The sequence below is a fragment of the Lipotes vexillifer genome, unplaced genomic scaffold (assembly GCF_000442215.2).
Source record: "Lipotes vexillifer unplaced genomic scaffold, Lipotes_vexillifer_v1.1 scaffold1771, whole genome shotgun sequence".
In the NCBI taxonomy this organism is placed as follows: domain Eukaryota; kingdom Metazoa; phylum Chordata; class Mammalia; order Artiodactyla; family Lipotidae; genus Lipotes; species Lipotes vexillifer.
Window position 1 is genome coordinate 454,550 of NW_006770128.1, and position 16,832 is coordinate 471,381.

Sequence of the window (16,832 nt, forward strand, 5' to 3'; positions counted from 1 at the left end):
CATATGATATCACTTATTTGTGGAATCTAAAATACGACACAAATGAACTTATCTACGAAACAGAAACAGACTCACAGATATAGAGGACAGATTTGTGGTTGCCAAGGGGGTGAGGGGGCAGGAGAGGGTTGGATTGGGAGTTTGGGATTAGCAGATGCAAGCTATTATCTATAGGATGGATAAACAACAAGGTCCTACTGTAGAGCACAGGGAACTATATTCAATATCCTGTAATAAACCATAATGGAAAAAGAATATGTAAAAGAATATATATACATGTATAACAGAATCACTTCGCTGTACAGCAGAAACTAACACTGTAAATCGACTATACTTCAGTAAAAAAGAATATTACATTATATATGCAATACTGACTTAATACTCCTGACTAGACATTTATTATGAGATCGACACTGCACTTAGGCACTTTATATTCATTATCTCATTGGATCCTCTCAAGTACTTGTAAAGTAGGTGAAATTAGCCTACATCAGGGATGAGGGAACTGAGCTTCAGAGGTTAAGTAACTGCCTGAGGGGACACGGCTGGACCCCAGCCCAAGCTGTCTGATTCTAGCCTGTCCTTATAACCACACCTATACTGCTTCTCTTAAAAAATTATAACAGAGTAATCGCTGCCCTGATAGGAGGAGGACAGAGGGCAGGGTTTACTGGTAGAATCCAAGGCAGTCCCGGGGTTGGGAGAGAGGATAACCTGACCCATCCCGACAGGGTGGTAAGTTTCCTACAGGCAGGGAGCCAGCCTCGTTTATGCTTATGGAAGTGAGCATCCCTGACAGTGGTTCAGAGGGCGCTCTGCATACAGTAGGTATTTAATACATGTCTGCTGAATTGTTCTGGAGAGTCCAGAGATGTTAGTTACTTATACAAAATTTTATAAGATGTAGGTAGAAAAGCCAAATAAACATGCTATAAAAAACATTTCCTAGTATTTCCTTAATTAGTCCTTTTCCTTCTCTCTCTCTCTCTTTTTTTTTTTTTTGCAGGGGAGCGGGTCTATCTTTTCTGATCTTTGGGAAAGCTACATAATGAGGTCACTGACACAAGTAGAATTCAAGTTTCTACTGCTGTGTCTGGGACCCAGGAGCCATGTCAAAAGGGTCTGTAGAATCCATGCACACATCTGGACACCAGCTCTAATTCCATTTCACAGAACATCCACGAAAATCCCCAGGTCAGTCCTACAGCTGGGCCATTTTCTAATTTCAGAGTCAAGCTGACATGGAACCATTCTAATTACTAGAACGAAGAGCCGGTGAAGCTTTCCACATGACCCCATTCACATCACAAATAGGGGAAAATGGAATAAAAGAAGTAACCTTCTGACTTAAAATTGCTTTCACGGCGTCCTCCACCCCCTCCTGATTATCGAGGTCAACAGTCCAGACGTGTGGCTGGCCGATGAAAACTTCGGCATAAGGATGCTGGGAGGTCAGCTGGAAAAGAGAAAACGGAACACCTCAGTCTCACGAACACTGGCTTTTTTCATTTCTCAACCTTCTGTGTTAGGTGAAGCGTTATGCTTTTTATGGTTCCGAGTTGTACTTGCGTAGGTAATGTCATTTTTTGTTTTGGACCCTTGACGATCGAAACCTCCTAAGCACCCCGTAAGCAGGTAACTTTAAAGAGGGAGGGGTCCACAGCTTGTTTTCTTTTTTGTTTTGACCAGCAGGATATCTACTGTCAGGACCATCTGGAGAAGCAGGCACAGCGCTGACGGGTACAGGTAAGGACAGCGAGGCTGTCAAGTGTGCCCGGCTGGCAACACTGGCAGTGCCCATGGGTGCCCATCAGGCTCATGTGGAATGTTTTAAAAGACACACGGCCAGGCTATGCTGTCTTAGAGCCTTAGAGCTGGGATCTTGGGCACTTTGGAGGGGTTCCTGGGAGTCTAGGGGGTCCCAGGAGGGCATGGTCCTGCGTGAGACCACGGCATCCACAGGGCAGGTCCGGTGATGGCTCCTCACCTTGAGTCCCACTTTGAAAAAAGAGTTAGACTGTCATAACCAGGTGACATGGAGGCTGTTACAGATGGCTTCAACCCCCCAAATCACACCAAGAAATATGAATATTTACCCTCAGTCATATCCCAGCCCTGAAAATCACCTAGATCAAACTAGCATCTGTTATAAAATACTGGTTAGGACAGACAGGTTAAGTATAAGGAAATTACAATAAAGTTGTCACAGGCTTTAAAGTCATAGAAGGACACGTAATGGCACATATGAAAGGTGACAGAAAGGGAAATAATGCTACCAGAAAAAGAGTGAATTTTGGAATAATAATTAGCATATAACACTGGAGCCTTAAGAGTCAGAAAGGCAATGTGCGATCAGAAAAACAAGGAAAAGCAGCTTTTGTTTTAAAGGAGGCTTTATTTTAAAAACAGAGGGTGGCCAAAGAAACCCACAGGAATATTGGCAATTCTCAGTTCCTGAAGAATCCGTTTTTTGGTTGTTTTTTTTTTTTGCGGTATGTGGGCCTCTCACTGTTGTGGCCTCTCCCGTTGCGGAGCACAGGCTCCGGATGCGCAGGCTCAGCGGCCATGGCTCACGGGCCCAGCCGCTCCTCGGCATGTGGGATCTGCCAGGACCGGGGCACGAACCCGCGTCCCCTGCATCGGCAGGCGGACTCTCCACCACTGCGCCACCAGGGAAGCCCTAAGAATCCGTTTTTTGAAGACAGCTAAATTTACCCCTCAAACTTGTTCCCACCTTTATTCCTGTATCCTTTTAAGGCTGTGGTATAAAGAAAGCACTCTGGTGCACTTTCAGTTCTCAAAGTTGGCGGGTGCTGCCCCAACCCGTGGCTGAGGACCAGGGATGCCAGATGCCTTGAGATGTGTGTGACCGTCCTGCACAGGGCAGAACTGTCCACTCCCCACAGGCCTTCACATGCCCCGCCAAGCTCTCAGGTGGGTTCACAGAATCAGCCTCTTTGGCACAGTCTGAGTATACATTGAGTTTTCCAGGAACATAATTACCATGCAAATCAAGGGACGTTTTATTGGGAATTTCACCAATAAGCCGTTATCATTTCAGAAAAATCATGGCAGCAAAGTCAATGCCACGCAGAGGATCTGGGTCTCCAGTACAACATACCCAAACCAGTCTGTATTTGAAGCTGTCACAGTAATGCCAATCGCGTGTATCTGTGTGTCTACATATAGGCAGGCACCTTTTTATTTAGCTTCTCTCTCGTTAATGTCAATTATAAGTAAAAAGGGCTGACCAGATTCAGCTCAATGTTTTATTCTTCTTAAATACAAACATACTCACTGTAAGGAGGAATGAGACACCATGATGCCTTCTAGTGTGGTTCATGGGTATGATACAGTATTTCTGGACTACATATACACAAAATATCTATTACCTTATAGCAAAGTATTTTCCTTTTACTTCTCTTTCATATTAGAGAATCATTCTTTTTTTTTTTTTTGGTGTGATATTCGCATTTCTCTTTGATTTTATTTAGATTAAACTTGGCATTGAATAGATTTTTTTTAACATCTTTATTGGAGTATAATTGCTTTACAATGGTGTGTTAGTTTCTGCTGTATAACAGAGTGACTCAGTTATACATATACATATATCCCCATATCTCCTCCCTCTTGCGTCTTCCCTCCCTCCCTCCCACCTTCCCTATCCCACCCCTCTAGGTGGTCACAAACCACTGAGCTGACCCCCCTGTGCTATGTGGCCGCTTCCCACTAGCTATCTATTCTACGTTTGGTAGTGTATATCTGTCCATGCCACTCTCTCGCTTTGTCACAGCTTACCCTTCCCCCTCCCCATATCCTCAAGTCCATTCTCTAGTAGGTCTGTGTCTTTATTCCCGTCTTACCCCTAGGTTCTTCATGAGCTTTTTTTTTTTCTTCTTAGATTCCATATATATGTGCCAGCATACGGTATTTGTTTTACTCTTTCTGACTTACTTCACCCTGCATGATGTTAGCAGGGTATATTTTTCATTTCAGGAGTGAAAAGTAGATGCTATAATACACTTAGAATAAAAGAAGGTGTTGGGTCTGGAAGGGTTGAGGCCAAGCTGGTTCTCTTTTTTTCTTCAGATCCCAATATACTCAGAGGACTGGGTGATTCAACTGGCACCTCTCCAGCTTGCTCTTGGCCACCGTTCTTTGTGTCTCACCACACCAATGGTGTGCATGCATTACTCAGGGGGGAAACCCAGAAGATAAATTACTGGGCCTCCACTCTGAGCCTTCTCTGGCCCCCACCCGTGGAAATCAGGTGATTCTGAGGTGCAGGTATCCTAGACTTTGCTCCTGCCTCTTCTGCCAGAGTCACGCCCCTCGCCAGCCTGCAGCTCCCCATGCTTCTGACATGTAACCTTTTTCTTTTGCTCAGCTGTGCGGTCAGGGATAGAAGAAAAGTGCCCGCAGGCTCCTGGAGCTGAGGGAGCACCCTTTTCTTTTTCTCAGCACATATCTTAGATTGAGCACGTATCAGTGAGGCCCCTCGGTTGGGGCAGGCGCTGGGCTTATCACCTGAGCAGACATCATTTATCAGGTTTCCTGTGTATTGAGGAGGATTCTGAGGGTTAGAGGGGCTTACAATTCCCCAAGACCAAATAGCTAGAAAGCAGCAGAGCAAATTCAAATCTAGATCCTTCAACAACTTTTTACCTTTTGACAAAAACGGAAGATGACAATTTTAAAGGATGCTCTTGAGTTCTTAAGACAATGACCAAAAGCAGCTCAATGTAAACACCAGCCTTTTCATCACTTGCTTAAAAACAGCTAACCAAAAACAAAATCCCAGGACTGAATGTACGTCTGTATTAGACCTTTCCTGAAGCTGAGTAAAGTGTCACACCATTTTCATTTTGTGGCCTGGAGAACAAAGTAATTAATTCTTCCAACTGAATCAGGGTAAATGAAAGTTGCCATCAATGTCACTATTTAGCAGTCTCTCTCCCCTCTGCCTTTTAAGGTCCCTGCTCATTTACAAGGTTGCTCTAAGCGCCTGGAAAATACAAAATGCTGAACCATTATCATTTTGTTCATTTACATTTATGGAGGGTTACTTAATTTTATGAGTAAGGCATTTTGTGATTCATTATTCCCCCTCTGAATGTTCCATTCGTCCTTGTTAATTTATTGAGAACCGTATGATCTGAGCTATCGTATATCAATCAGTATATTTACTGGAGTATAGTCTGTAAAAGTAACGAAAATCTTATTAAATATAAGACATTTCAGAGCGGCTGTTAAATCTCCAAGAAGAACACAAGTTCTCTTTATGGAAAAGGAAACCGTGGAGTCAGAGAATTTCTAATGGTTTCCAAAATGTCAGAATAATGATTAAGAACCGGGCTTCCCTGGTGGCGCAGTGGCTGAGGGTCCGCCTGCCGATGCAGGGGACACGGGTTCGTGCCCCGGTCCAGGAAGATCTCACGTTCCACAGAGCGGCTGGGCCCGTGAGCCATGGCCACTGAGCCTGCGCGTCTGGAGCCTGTGCTCCGCAACGGGAGAGGCCACAACAGTGAGAGGCCCGCGTACCGCAAAAAAAAAAAAAAAGAGCCTACTAATATGTTTCCCAATATAAAGAGAGAAATCCAAATTATATTACATTTAAAGTGTAACTTGAACCAACCACATTATACTTAAGGCATATGGAACTTCTCTTGAGTGTGTACACTGTGGTTTTAAAAATGGGTCCAATGCAAAGATAAAAACAAAGCTTTTTGTTTTCTAAATACAAAGAAAAATTTAGACTTCTCTTCAAATGAAGGCAAAGAAGAGACATAGATGCAATTTATATGGACCCATTTACATGGATCTAGTGTCGCTCAGCTCAAAAGATTAGCAAGGGCACAAGAAGATAGCTACGCAATTATATATGCTTTGGTTAAAATTCTTCTATTTGCTGAGGAAAAAAAAAAAAGGATAGTTCCTAGGGATTCTTGACCCTTAGAAATCTGTACAAGTCTTGATAGCTCTTTCCCAATTAAAAGCATCTTTGATCGGGGGATTCTGTGAGCTGAAAGAGCAGAGTGGGGCGGCCCACCTGCCCGTGAGGTCAGGTTCACTGGCTCCCCTCAAAGCTGTGTCATGTCACCGGCTATCAGCCTGCTCTCTGCACCGTCTCCAGCGGAGAAGGAAATGGACATCAGATGGAACCTGCCCTCCTGCATAAAGCAAAGTGACCTGCTTGGGGTTTCCCTCCAACGCATCAACATTCATGCTTCTCCAACTCAAAACCCAACTCTTCTTTTCCTCTAAAGCACCGTTCCCCCACTATCCCCTTCTAGCTAACCCAGCACATCCTCCACCGGGCACCACTCCAAGTTAACTTCCCCTGCTTAATGTACTCAGCTCTTTCCTTATGAATGCCCGCTGATGAGGCATCGTTCTTATCACACTTCCATATCAAAATCTGAACTCCTGGGAAACAGGAAATGTGTCTTGATAAGTTCCCCCAATGCAGTGACTTAGTACCACAGGCCCTGTGGGGATACAGTGAACATCTGTCAGCTGACCTCTGCATCCCAGCCCTCCCACGGGAGCCCAGGACTGATGGAGTCACTTGTGGGAGGTCACTTGCTGAGCAGCTGTTGAAAGCCTCCCCCAGTGCCATTCTAACTGGAGTCTCATTCCAGCACTGGTGGGACCATCTGAAAGGACAGGAGGAACCAAATGCCTGGGCGGCAGCTCCAACACCTATTCCCTTTTCATGCCATGAAGAATGAAAACCCTCTATCACCTCAACAAAAAGCAAATTACTAAAGGATCACAACCGACAGCATGAACATACTTTTCTCAACAATTTCATACTGGCTGATCTGATCTATGTGACATTACATCATTCACCGGGAAAGGGTTAGACTGTGTTTAAGAGGGTCTTCAATTTTTTTTCAGGAAAAAGTACTCAGTTGTAATACAGTGTTATCAAAATCTTCAGAATTATCAAAATTTAAATGATTATCTAATTCTAATGATCAAGAAGGTACCAAGTCAGTCCAAAATACTTTTGATGAATCATTTCCCAAAGTCTTGTATATAGAAACTGCAATAAGAAAACCGATGGGTTTCTTTGCCTTTCATGCATTAGTAAGTCAGACAGAGAAAGGCAAATACCATGTGATATCACTTATATGTGGAATCTAAAAAAACGATACAAATGAACTTATTTACAAAACAGAAAAAGACTCTTAGACATAGAAAACAAACTTCTGGTTACCGAAGGGGAAAGGGTGGGGTAGGGAGAGGAATAAATTAGGAATTTGGGAATAATGTATACATACTGCTCTATATAAAATGGATAAAAAAAAAAAAACAAGGACCTACTGTATAGCACAGGGAACTATACTCAATATTTTGTAATAACCTATATGGGAAAAGAATCTGAAAAAGAAAAAAAATATATATGAAACTGAATCACTGTGCTGTACACCTGAAAGTAACACAACATTGCAAATCAATAAAAAATCATTTTTAAAGAGCCCTTAGCACATAGTAAGTGCTCCAACAAATGTTAACTAAGATGGTTATTATCATGGGAAACCAGAAAAAAAAAATCATGAGGGAAAAATCATCATCAGAATATCACTATAACAATGGTTGCAAGAAAGATCCACTGATACATGGTAAAAATAAATGGGCAAAAGTCAGAGGAGAATGAGGGCATTTGCATGGTCTCAAAGTACTTCCCCCAATTTAGAGAAAAACAGTAACTTTATGGTGGAGAAACCTGGCAAACACGACCTTAACCAAGCGATCAAGGTTACATCACCAAGTAATAAGACATTGGTACATGATACACTGAGGCCACATGACTTCTGTGGGATTCTTGCCAAAAATGTGTAACCTCAAACTAATCAGGAGAAAACACCAGTCAAATCCAAATGGAGGGACAGTGTACAGAACAACTGACTGGTACTCTTTCAAAATGTCAAGGTCATGAGTGACAGTGAAAGACTGAAGCACTGGCACAGATTAGAGGAGACTAAAGAGACATGACAGGTAAAGGCCATGCGGGAGCCTGGACCAGAAAAAGGATGTTAGTGGAAAAACTGGTGAAATCCAAATAAAGTCTGTAGTTTAGGTAATATTACGGTACCAATGTTAACTTCTTGGTTTTGACAATTACACTGTGGTTTCATAATATGTTACCATTAGCGGAAGCTGCATGAAGCATATAACCAAACTTTGTACTCTTTTTGCAGCTTTTCTTTAAGACTAATATTATTTCAAAATAAATAAAAAGCAAGTTCCAGCAATTCCACTCATAGGTATATATACCACAAAGAATTGAAAGCAAGGACTCAAAACAGATACTTGTACATCCACGTTTGTAGCAGCATTTTTCGTAATAGACAAGAAATGGAAACTAAGTGTCGATGAACAGAGGAACGGATAAACAAAATGTGGGCTATTCATACAATGAAATATTATTCAGCCTTAAAAAGGAAAGATTCTGACACATGTAACATGAATGAACCTTGAAAACATGCTTAGTGAAATAAGCTGGTCACGAACACTGTACGATGACACTTACATTAGGCACCTAGAATAGGTAAATTCCTATAGACAGAAAGTAGAGTAGTGGTTACTCTTCTATTCAGGGCTGGAGGAGGGGAGAACGGAGAGTTACTGTTAATGTACAGAGCTTCTGTTTGGAACAATCAATCTATGAGAGTGGATAGTGGTGATGACTGCACAACATCGCAAATGTACTGAATGCCAGTGAACTGTACACTCAAAAAAGGTTAAAATCATCGTTTCTCACTGTATAATTTATCACAAAAAACACTGAAAATTACAAATAATTATCCAATTTAGGCAGATGTAGAACTTCAGAGATTTCCTACATTCAAACGTAACACAGGAATGATTTATTAGCCCACATTTTCTACCCAGAGCTCCGAAGTTTCAAAGTCAGTCGCACGCTAAAGCACAGATGCCTAAGTTGAGACATTCTCACTGCTGGGGAGCATCCTTTCAAACCTTTGCAAAGAGTAAGTTCTTGGGTACCAGACTGAAGGTTCCTGATCTGTATTCTGGTACCTGCCCCACAGCACGGGAAGTCCAAACACCGTGTGCATTAAGTGTTGCTGAGGAATGACCCCCCTCCCCCCAAAATGAAGAACTCAAATTTACAATACCAGCAGAAGGAAAAAGCAAGCATGCGCACACGCACACACACATGCCTCGTTAACCTTTGTCAGAGGTTATCTGGGCCATAGGTTCATCTTTTTCAGGATAATCTGTGGTCTTGCTGATCTTCTTCCATCTCCTTTGGCCCTTTCACCAGTGATGGGGAGGGTCAACGAAAAGGACTCTCAGAATGATCAACTCTATTAACTGGGAAGTTCTCTGACTGAAAGGTAAAGAATAATCACGGAAAACGTGTTTTATATACTACTTGGGGAAGTGGGGAATGCGGTCAGGAGAACTGACCCAGAAAGGTTTAAAAGTAGCAGAGGTGGGCTTCCCTGGTGGCGCAGTGGTTGAGAGTCCACCTGCTGATGCAGGGGACACGGGTTCGTGCCCCGGTCCGGGAGGATCCCACATGCCGCAGAGCCATGGCCGCTGAGCCTGCACGTCCGGAGCCTGTGCTCCGCAACGGGAGAGGCCACAACAGTGAGAGGCCCGCGTACCGCAAAAAAAAAAAAAAAAAGTAGCAAAGGTGAAAAATGTATGCTTTAGAAACATGTCCCGGGAGGGCTGCCCAGCAGTGTCCTCCCCAGTAGACGGTCCCAAATGACAAGGGCACTGGGACAAATCAACACTTAGAGGCTTCCTCCTTGAAAGCAGCCTGGAGAGCCACGTACGAACTGTGCAGAAATAAATAAGAAATAGTAAGAAATCCATCTTATGGGTTCTTGCACATACGTGTTTCTAACCGGATATAGAAACACCCAGCCTCGTCATTCACGTGCTCTAAATGACTTTGGTTTATTGTCCCAAATAGAATCCAACTGCCTTCAATGGTGATTCATCACCCACTGTGGATTTTCAAGAGGACCTCCGAAGGCAATCCAAATAAGGCTTCTGCAAATGGTTCGAGCGATGGCAGGATTGCTTCTCAGGATGGCACCCTGCTGACAGTCGGCTAAAATACCAGGCATACTATTCAGTCACCCCGATACGTCTTTTTTCTCAAGGATGATGATTCTTCAAGGAAGGAGCCCACGGCCCACTTTTTAATTCCCCGAAGCTCCTCACAGAGAGTAGGTTCTTTAAAAATACCTGTTAACCCCTTGATTTTCTTTTTATTCCATAAATTCTAATCATCCAGGAAATCAGAGTTCAGCTAATTGGAAGACTGGCGATATCTGTTCAAATTAGGATGGAGATGGGGTAGGGCGAAAAGACCCCGTACTTTGTAGAACGGAAATAGATCGAAATCCTGGCTCTGCCACTACTTAGTGAGGGAATGTAATCAAGTCATCCATCTCTCTGAGCCCCTGCACACCCTCCCCCTTCCACCCAACTAAGTGAAATGAAGTTGACAATACCTACCGTCCAAGGCTCTGAGGTTCAAATGGGCTCCTAGCACTCAATAAATAGCTACCATTCCTATGAGTGAAAGTAGGATGAGTTTTATAGATGCTTACCTCTCTCAGAGTTGGCTTGCCAATGAAAAAGTCCGTGTTTTTGCTGCTTTTGGGTGGGTTGAACTTGGGATTCAGAAAAGCACATCCATTTGCGATGGCCTCCAAGGGAGCCGGGCCTTCATAAGGGAACCCAAGTCCAACAAACAGCTGTAAGACAGAGGAGCACACCACATGTAAACACATCAATCAGACTGGTGTCCCTGGCTCACGGGGGTCTCTTCTGGGCTCCATTCCTGTGTTGATGCCTCTGAGACTCTGGAAAGTTCCCAGGCCCTGGTCGGGGGTGGATAAATGAGAAGCCAGCTTACACTAGGACCTGAAAAACATGACCAGGGACCTTTAAGGGCCCAGGAAGCTGCTCAGGTCATTATGAATTTCCCTCCTTTGTAAAAAAGTAAAGCAGTAAGTGTCAGGGTGGGCAGCCGAGGGGGTAGCGGGGTGGAGGTACTCACAGAATAAAAACAAAACCCAAGACCCAACAATAATCTTTCGGTAATTTACCAGGAGACATGACTGCAAAAACACTTGCTTAACTAAACAGAAGGTTTCTTCATTGAACCAAAGGAACAACAGGCCCTTTCAGTGATGCTGGGCAGAGGGACAGAAAGGTCGCTCGGCGGTTTGATTACAGTTCACACGGAGCTGCATTAAAATGATGGTAGGTCAGCAAACCTGGATTTTCATAATGGGGTTTTCGCTGGGGGACACCAGCATCTTGGGTTTTATTTTCCCCTCAATGTGGGGAGAGGGTGTAGAGCTGTAACTGGGCAAGCCTTTCCCACCCCAGCAAGTAAACCACGAGTTGTCCCCACGGCAGACAAGAGATGGCAGCAAAAACACATCTCAGAGTCCTCGCAGGGACCACGGCTGAGAGCCGCTGTGACAAAGGGGACTCCCTGCAGTTCAGTGGCACTGACTCCTGGGTCCAGAAATGAAACATCATCTCATAGAAAGGCATCCTTGCGTACCCTCCCCTCGGGGTATTTCACACCACTGGACGGCTGTGGGTCCTGATGGGCTTGGTCCAAGTCTAGGCTTGGTGACGTGTGAGATCTCCCTACCTACATGAAGGAGCCTATGCTGAAATCTCTCCAGTCTCCCAGGCACATCAAGTGGCAAAGGATAAATGGGTCCCAGGGTGTCCTTTCCTTCTGCCATCATGTTGGGGAACTTCCACACGGCCATGCCCCGGGAGTGAAGGATGCTGCTGAACTGGATACGGCTAGATGCTTGAGTCTCGTTTCCCGGGCCCTCTCCCCAGTAACCCTGTCTCTGCAGCTGCTTTAATTGAATGATGATTTGGAATACTTCTGCCTAGACAGCCCTGAGTCTAACCCCGGCAGCACTGGAAGATGCAACCCGTATGTGCTGGGCACTCAATTCCAGGGCTGAACACACAGCGTGGCCCATGTTAGACATATTGGAGAGTCATGAAGCGCCCGCAGGGAATTTTCTGGGGCAAGAAACTAAAATCTCAGGTTTTCTGGAGAGATGCCCTATCCTATAACTGTATGTTCTTCTGCACAGAACAGGGTACTTAACCTTTTCATTGTTTGGGAAGAATAACCTTTTATATCCTGTAAACCTTGAGATAACCCTCAGGGGTGTCCACAGAGGAGGGAACTGTGGAAGAAAAGCTTTGAGAAGCCAGCTGAGCTCTCACTGCTGGCTGGGTCATCTCTCCTGGAGCAGAAGAGCCGGAGACACAGGGGTGAGGGAAAATGTGGTAGCAGAAGAGCTTGGAAGCTGTCTGCCCCAAGGCATCCCACAGCTTTGTTAAATACGAAGAACCCAGGGTTACTATCCTTGAGGCTTTTGATCTCTGTGATCTGCCACCCCCAGGAGATTTTGGGGAGGAGGTGTCGGCTCTCCAGGGAAAAGAGGACCTCTGTCAGGCCGTGGCTGGGCTCAGGTAAGCACAGGACTTCCAGATCCTGGAAGATGCAGACAGGGGTCTCCGTGGGTTTAACCAGGGGCCCACAGTGTTTTCTGACCTCTGAAAACCAGGGCCTGCCATGAAGTGCTGACACCTTCATCAACACTAAATTACAAAGAATAACTTTGGAGGAAATGTAGGAAGCACAATGGTTGTCTATTTAAATAGAAAATCCTGGGAAAAAAATTTAATTAGCTCCTTCAGGCCCACCAATCTGAATCCGTTAATTAAAAGGATTTGAGGCTGTTGCTTAATGGACTTGAATGTGACCTAGGTTTAATTATATGTGAATAACGACTTGCACCACCTCTTCTGCCCTGCTGGCATCCGAATATCTCAGTACACATAAACACTTTGGGCTAACTCTCCAAAGCCTCACCATTTCAGAAAGAAGCTAAAGCAAATACCACACAATTTCTTGGCAATGAGTCTTCTCGTCACACTAATTAGGATCGCAGGAAATGCATTACTTGGAAACACCAAAATAACAGTTCTTCGTCACTTCTGTCAATAAGCAACCTTCTTTCTTGCTTCCTGTGTACTCACTACCTGTGACATTATAATGGAGCAGATGTATTAAGGTCAAATAGCACACTTGAGGTTTGAATGACAACAGGATAGGCAGAGAGTTCATCACCACCAAAGTATTCCATGAACTTTTGAGTGCTTATGGCCTTGCCACACACTGGTACCTTAACCACACTAAATTGCTTTTCCCCTAATTCCCCACTCCCCCCATCAGTCTGCTCGCTTACAGATTTCCTTAGCACGGGGGCAAGAGAGACACTGCAAGAATGCATTCAAGTGCAGAGGTTTAACTCCTCAGGAGGACACAGCATATTTTATTGATATTTCATCTGGCTTTCAGAAGCCTAGAATGTAATGAGGATCTTCCAGACGACGGGACATCTCCATGGCTGCAGCTCTGACTCCATCAACGAGCATTTCTAAATAGAGCTTTAAATTACATGCTCTAAAATTTAACTTTTGAACTAACAGTAAGGAAGAGAGAATAGATGACGCTCAAGGATTGGGAAGTCCCTACATGTCGACAAAGAATTTATTAGTTAAACCACTCAGATTTTCACTCTGTGTGAAAGGAGAAGCGAAATTGTTCTAAACCCCTAAGCGGAGTAGTTCACAAAGAATCCTTTAGAGGTGGATAAAGGTAGTTCTGAGATCAGGACAATGTGGTGATTAAGAGCACAAGCTCTGGAGTCAGGCTGACCAGGTTTCCAACCCTGACTGCATCATTTCCTAGCTCTGTAACTGTGGGAAATTGTTATATGCTTCTCTCTATGGAGTATCTGAGGTCCACTGATAATGCATTCTCTCTAGCTATGGGCCTTAGTCAAGGTAACACAAGCTCTCTAAACCTGTCTTTTCATGTGTAAAGTGGTGAAAGTAATCGTGCTTTATTTCATGGGGCTGCTCTGAGGATTCAAGGAGATATTTCACGGAAAGGATGTATTCCAAGGCTTGGCACTTAGTAAATGTTCGCTAAACGCTAGTCCAAGTTCAAACCCAGGTTCGACTTTACGTGCAGCACATACACGACCTTTTGTTGTCTAGCTGGAGTTTGCTGTGCAGGAGTTGTGGTTGTGGGGTTTTACAAGAGGTTCAGCACCTGCTTACGTGTATTTATGAGTTCTCTGTGTTTCATAAAGTACCTGGATTAAAAAACAGGGAGAGGCATCCATCAGAAGCGAGAGAGGACATAGTTTACAGTGACTGCCTCAAGCAAGGGCCAGTCCCATGAGCCACATGCTATGGCTAAGCCTTACTTGTTTATTCTTCACATAATGATTGGGAATCATTACATTTTTGATAACAGGTATCCCTTTTATATCTTTAAAAAGAATCCATACAAGGCTGCGTATGGAGAAAATCTATTTTCCTGATAGGTGATGCTTTTGTGTAGCCGGCAGGGTCCCCTCTCTGGACATCTGTCTTCCCTTTTGTACCCAACACTGATGGAAGAGAAAACAGTGGCCAAAATCTCTCCGATATATGTTTGGCTACACCCTCTCCTGGGCTCCATAAGCCCCTAACCTACCCTACCTGAAGACTGTCTCCTAAAGGTCTAGAAGGGCAAAGGAGACAAAGACAATGATACTTGCCAAGCACGTTTAAGCACCCCAGGTTAGTCAGTATCGGCCACTAAATCAAAGGTCATTTCCTGGAGACCAGCTCACTGGGTAGACTCCCAGATTATGTCCACTATGTAAGTGGCCTTCCAGAAACAAAACAAAAAATCCAACAAAATCATCAAGATCACAAGTCCCTGCCCTTCGGTCATTTGGAAGCCCCAGCACGAAATCCAATGCATTGCAATTTGCATTGCGAAAGCATATTACCCTGGAGATGGAGAGGAAGAGAACATTCAGATACACGTACAGCTGTAGATGCCGACCATCTTCAGCTGTGCCAGCATGCAATGTCTACCATGAAAAGGCAGCTCAGGTGCACCTCCTCGCAGGAGCTGTCCAGGACCACCACTCTCACCCCAATAGCTCACCAGGCCTACCCCTCAGCTCCTAACGGTGAGGAGGCATCACAGGCCTGGCTCACCACCGCAGTTAAGATGGGCTCTAACGGTACCGAGGTCAGAGGACTTTAGTGATGAAGAGAGAATTCATGGAAAGGGCTTAACACAGGGAAGGGTTAGAGAGACGGTCGTTACTGTTGCAGTAAAACCCCATGGTCGTGCCCCATGATAACATAAATGGGTTGTGTGTATTTGGGTGTCAGGAGGTGCCTTTGTTCTTGAAACCTCATTCGGAGAGGTTAATGAATCCTATGTCCATACGTTCTACATTATATATACATATGTGGGAGGGGAGGGGGGAGGATGGAGTGTGTGTGCATGTGTAAGTGTATGCTAATTATTTTCCATCTAGTTGGAATGGGAATGGCTTTTGGGACCTGTCACCAGGATGAAACCTGCTTGACTGCCTGAGGTTGAATACTGGAGGACCTGAAGCAGACGTGGAAGATGGGTTGCTCCAGCAGTAAGCTCGCTCTTGGGCTCTCTCTCACAGGGCCTGAGGATGTGGGCAACACCACGGAGAGGCAAGCACGGGATTATCAGAAGGACAGTGTCCCTTGTTGGGGAGATCTTGGAGATCTAGGCACATGATTCAGGAGAAAAGGAAGAAATCACTCCTAGGGGCATGGCCCCAAGATCCCAGATGGTCAGTGGATTTCTTCTGGACTCCTTCCTTCATTATTCATCTGGTTATCTGAAGGCCTCTGCAAGCCAGGCCCTGAGAAGGTACCTGTCAACAGAATAAGCAGAGCCCCTGGGTTCTCATGGAGCTGCACGAGGGTCTGGTCCACTGGTGGTGGCTGCCTTGGGCCCTGGGTTTTTGAGAGAGCTTGTGCAACCACATCCAAGCTTGTGAGCCACGGTTGACAGGGGAGGTCAGACCGGAGGATGGAATGGAACAGGGACAGTGGTACATACTGCCTATCTTCCAGCTCTGCCCGGGCTTCTAGGCGAGTCCCACAGCTAAGCTGCTGAGCTGACGTGGGAGCGAAACAGGGCCGCCATGCCCCATCCAAGGGCTGTGGGGGGAAATGGCCAGAGTTGTGGGCAGAAAAGGTGTGTGGTAACAGCAAGGGCAGCAGCTGCTTCTTCCTCTGCTTTCCCACAGCCAGATTTGTTCTCGACTCTCACTGTCAGAAAGGGAGGTACCCGTTTGGGCTCACTCCAAATGCTCCTCCAAGCCAGTGTGGGATGCGAATGCCCCAATCTGTAAGGAAATTCCCCTGGTGAGACTGGGGGAGGTGGGCACATGGAGGGGAAAATGAGGAAGGAGAAGAAAGAAATCACGTTAAGAGAGATGGGGACTGAAGCCAAAAATAAAAACACGCCACCCCAGTTCAGTCCTTATTTGCTGGCTTAAATCGTTCTCCTGGAGTTTGCTGGCCCGAATGACTCGTCTCTGGTCTTTTGATAAATAATGAATTCATCCACATTTATATGCCTATTAGAAGAGTCTCCTACATTCAACAACTTCCCAGCTCCTGAGCCCCGACTTGAGGGTTACACTGAATCCCTCCCATCTCCATTAGGCTCTGTGGGCCCTTCATGAGGGCCCCTCCTCGCACGCACGGACACAATTCTGCTGAGGAGACAGTTTTCTGGGCTTGGTGCAGAGATTCAAAGATGGCTCATAAAGAAAAATGATAAGTCAAAAGCTGATTATGCATCAATCATTTCAATATGTCTCTAGGGGCTTCCCTGGTGGCGCAGTGGTTGAGAGTCCGCCTGCCGATGCAGGGGACACGGG

General features: G+C 45.1%; 1 protein-coding gene across 1 annotated transcript in view; it reads right to left on the reverse strand.

Moving 5' to 3' along the window:
• Positions 1-16,832, reverse strand: part of MGAT5 (alpha-1,6-mannosylglycoprotein 6-beta-N-acetylglucosaminyltransferase) — a 226,002-nt gene that overhangs the window by 26,888 nt on the left and 182,282 nt on the right. Inside the window, exons 12-13 of the mRNA XM_007446032.1 lie at positions 10,602-10,748; positions 1,340-1,456 (exon numbers count right to left, since the gene is read on the reverse strand). Coding sequence (XP_007446094.1) covers positions 1,340-1,456; positions 10,602-10,748 — 264 coding nt within the window. The remainder of the gene's footprint in view (positions 1-1,339; positions 1,457-10,601; positions 10,749-16,832) is intronic.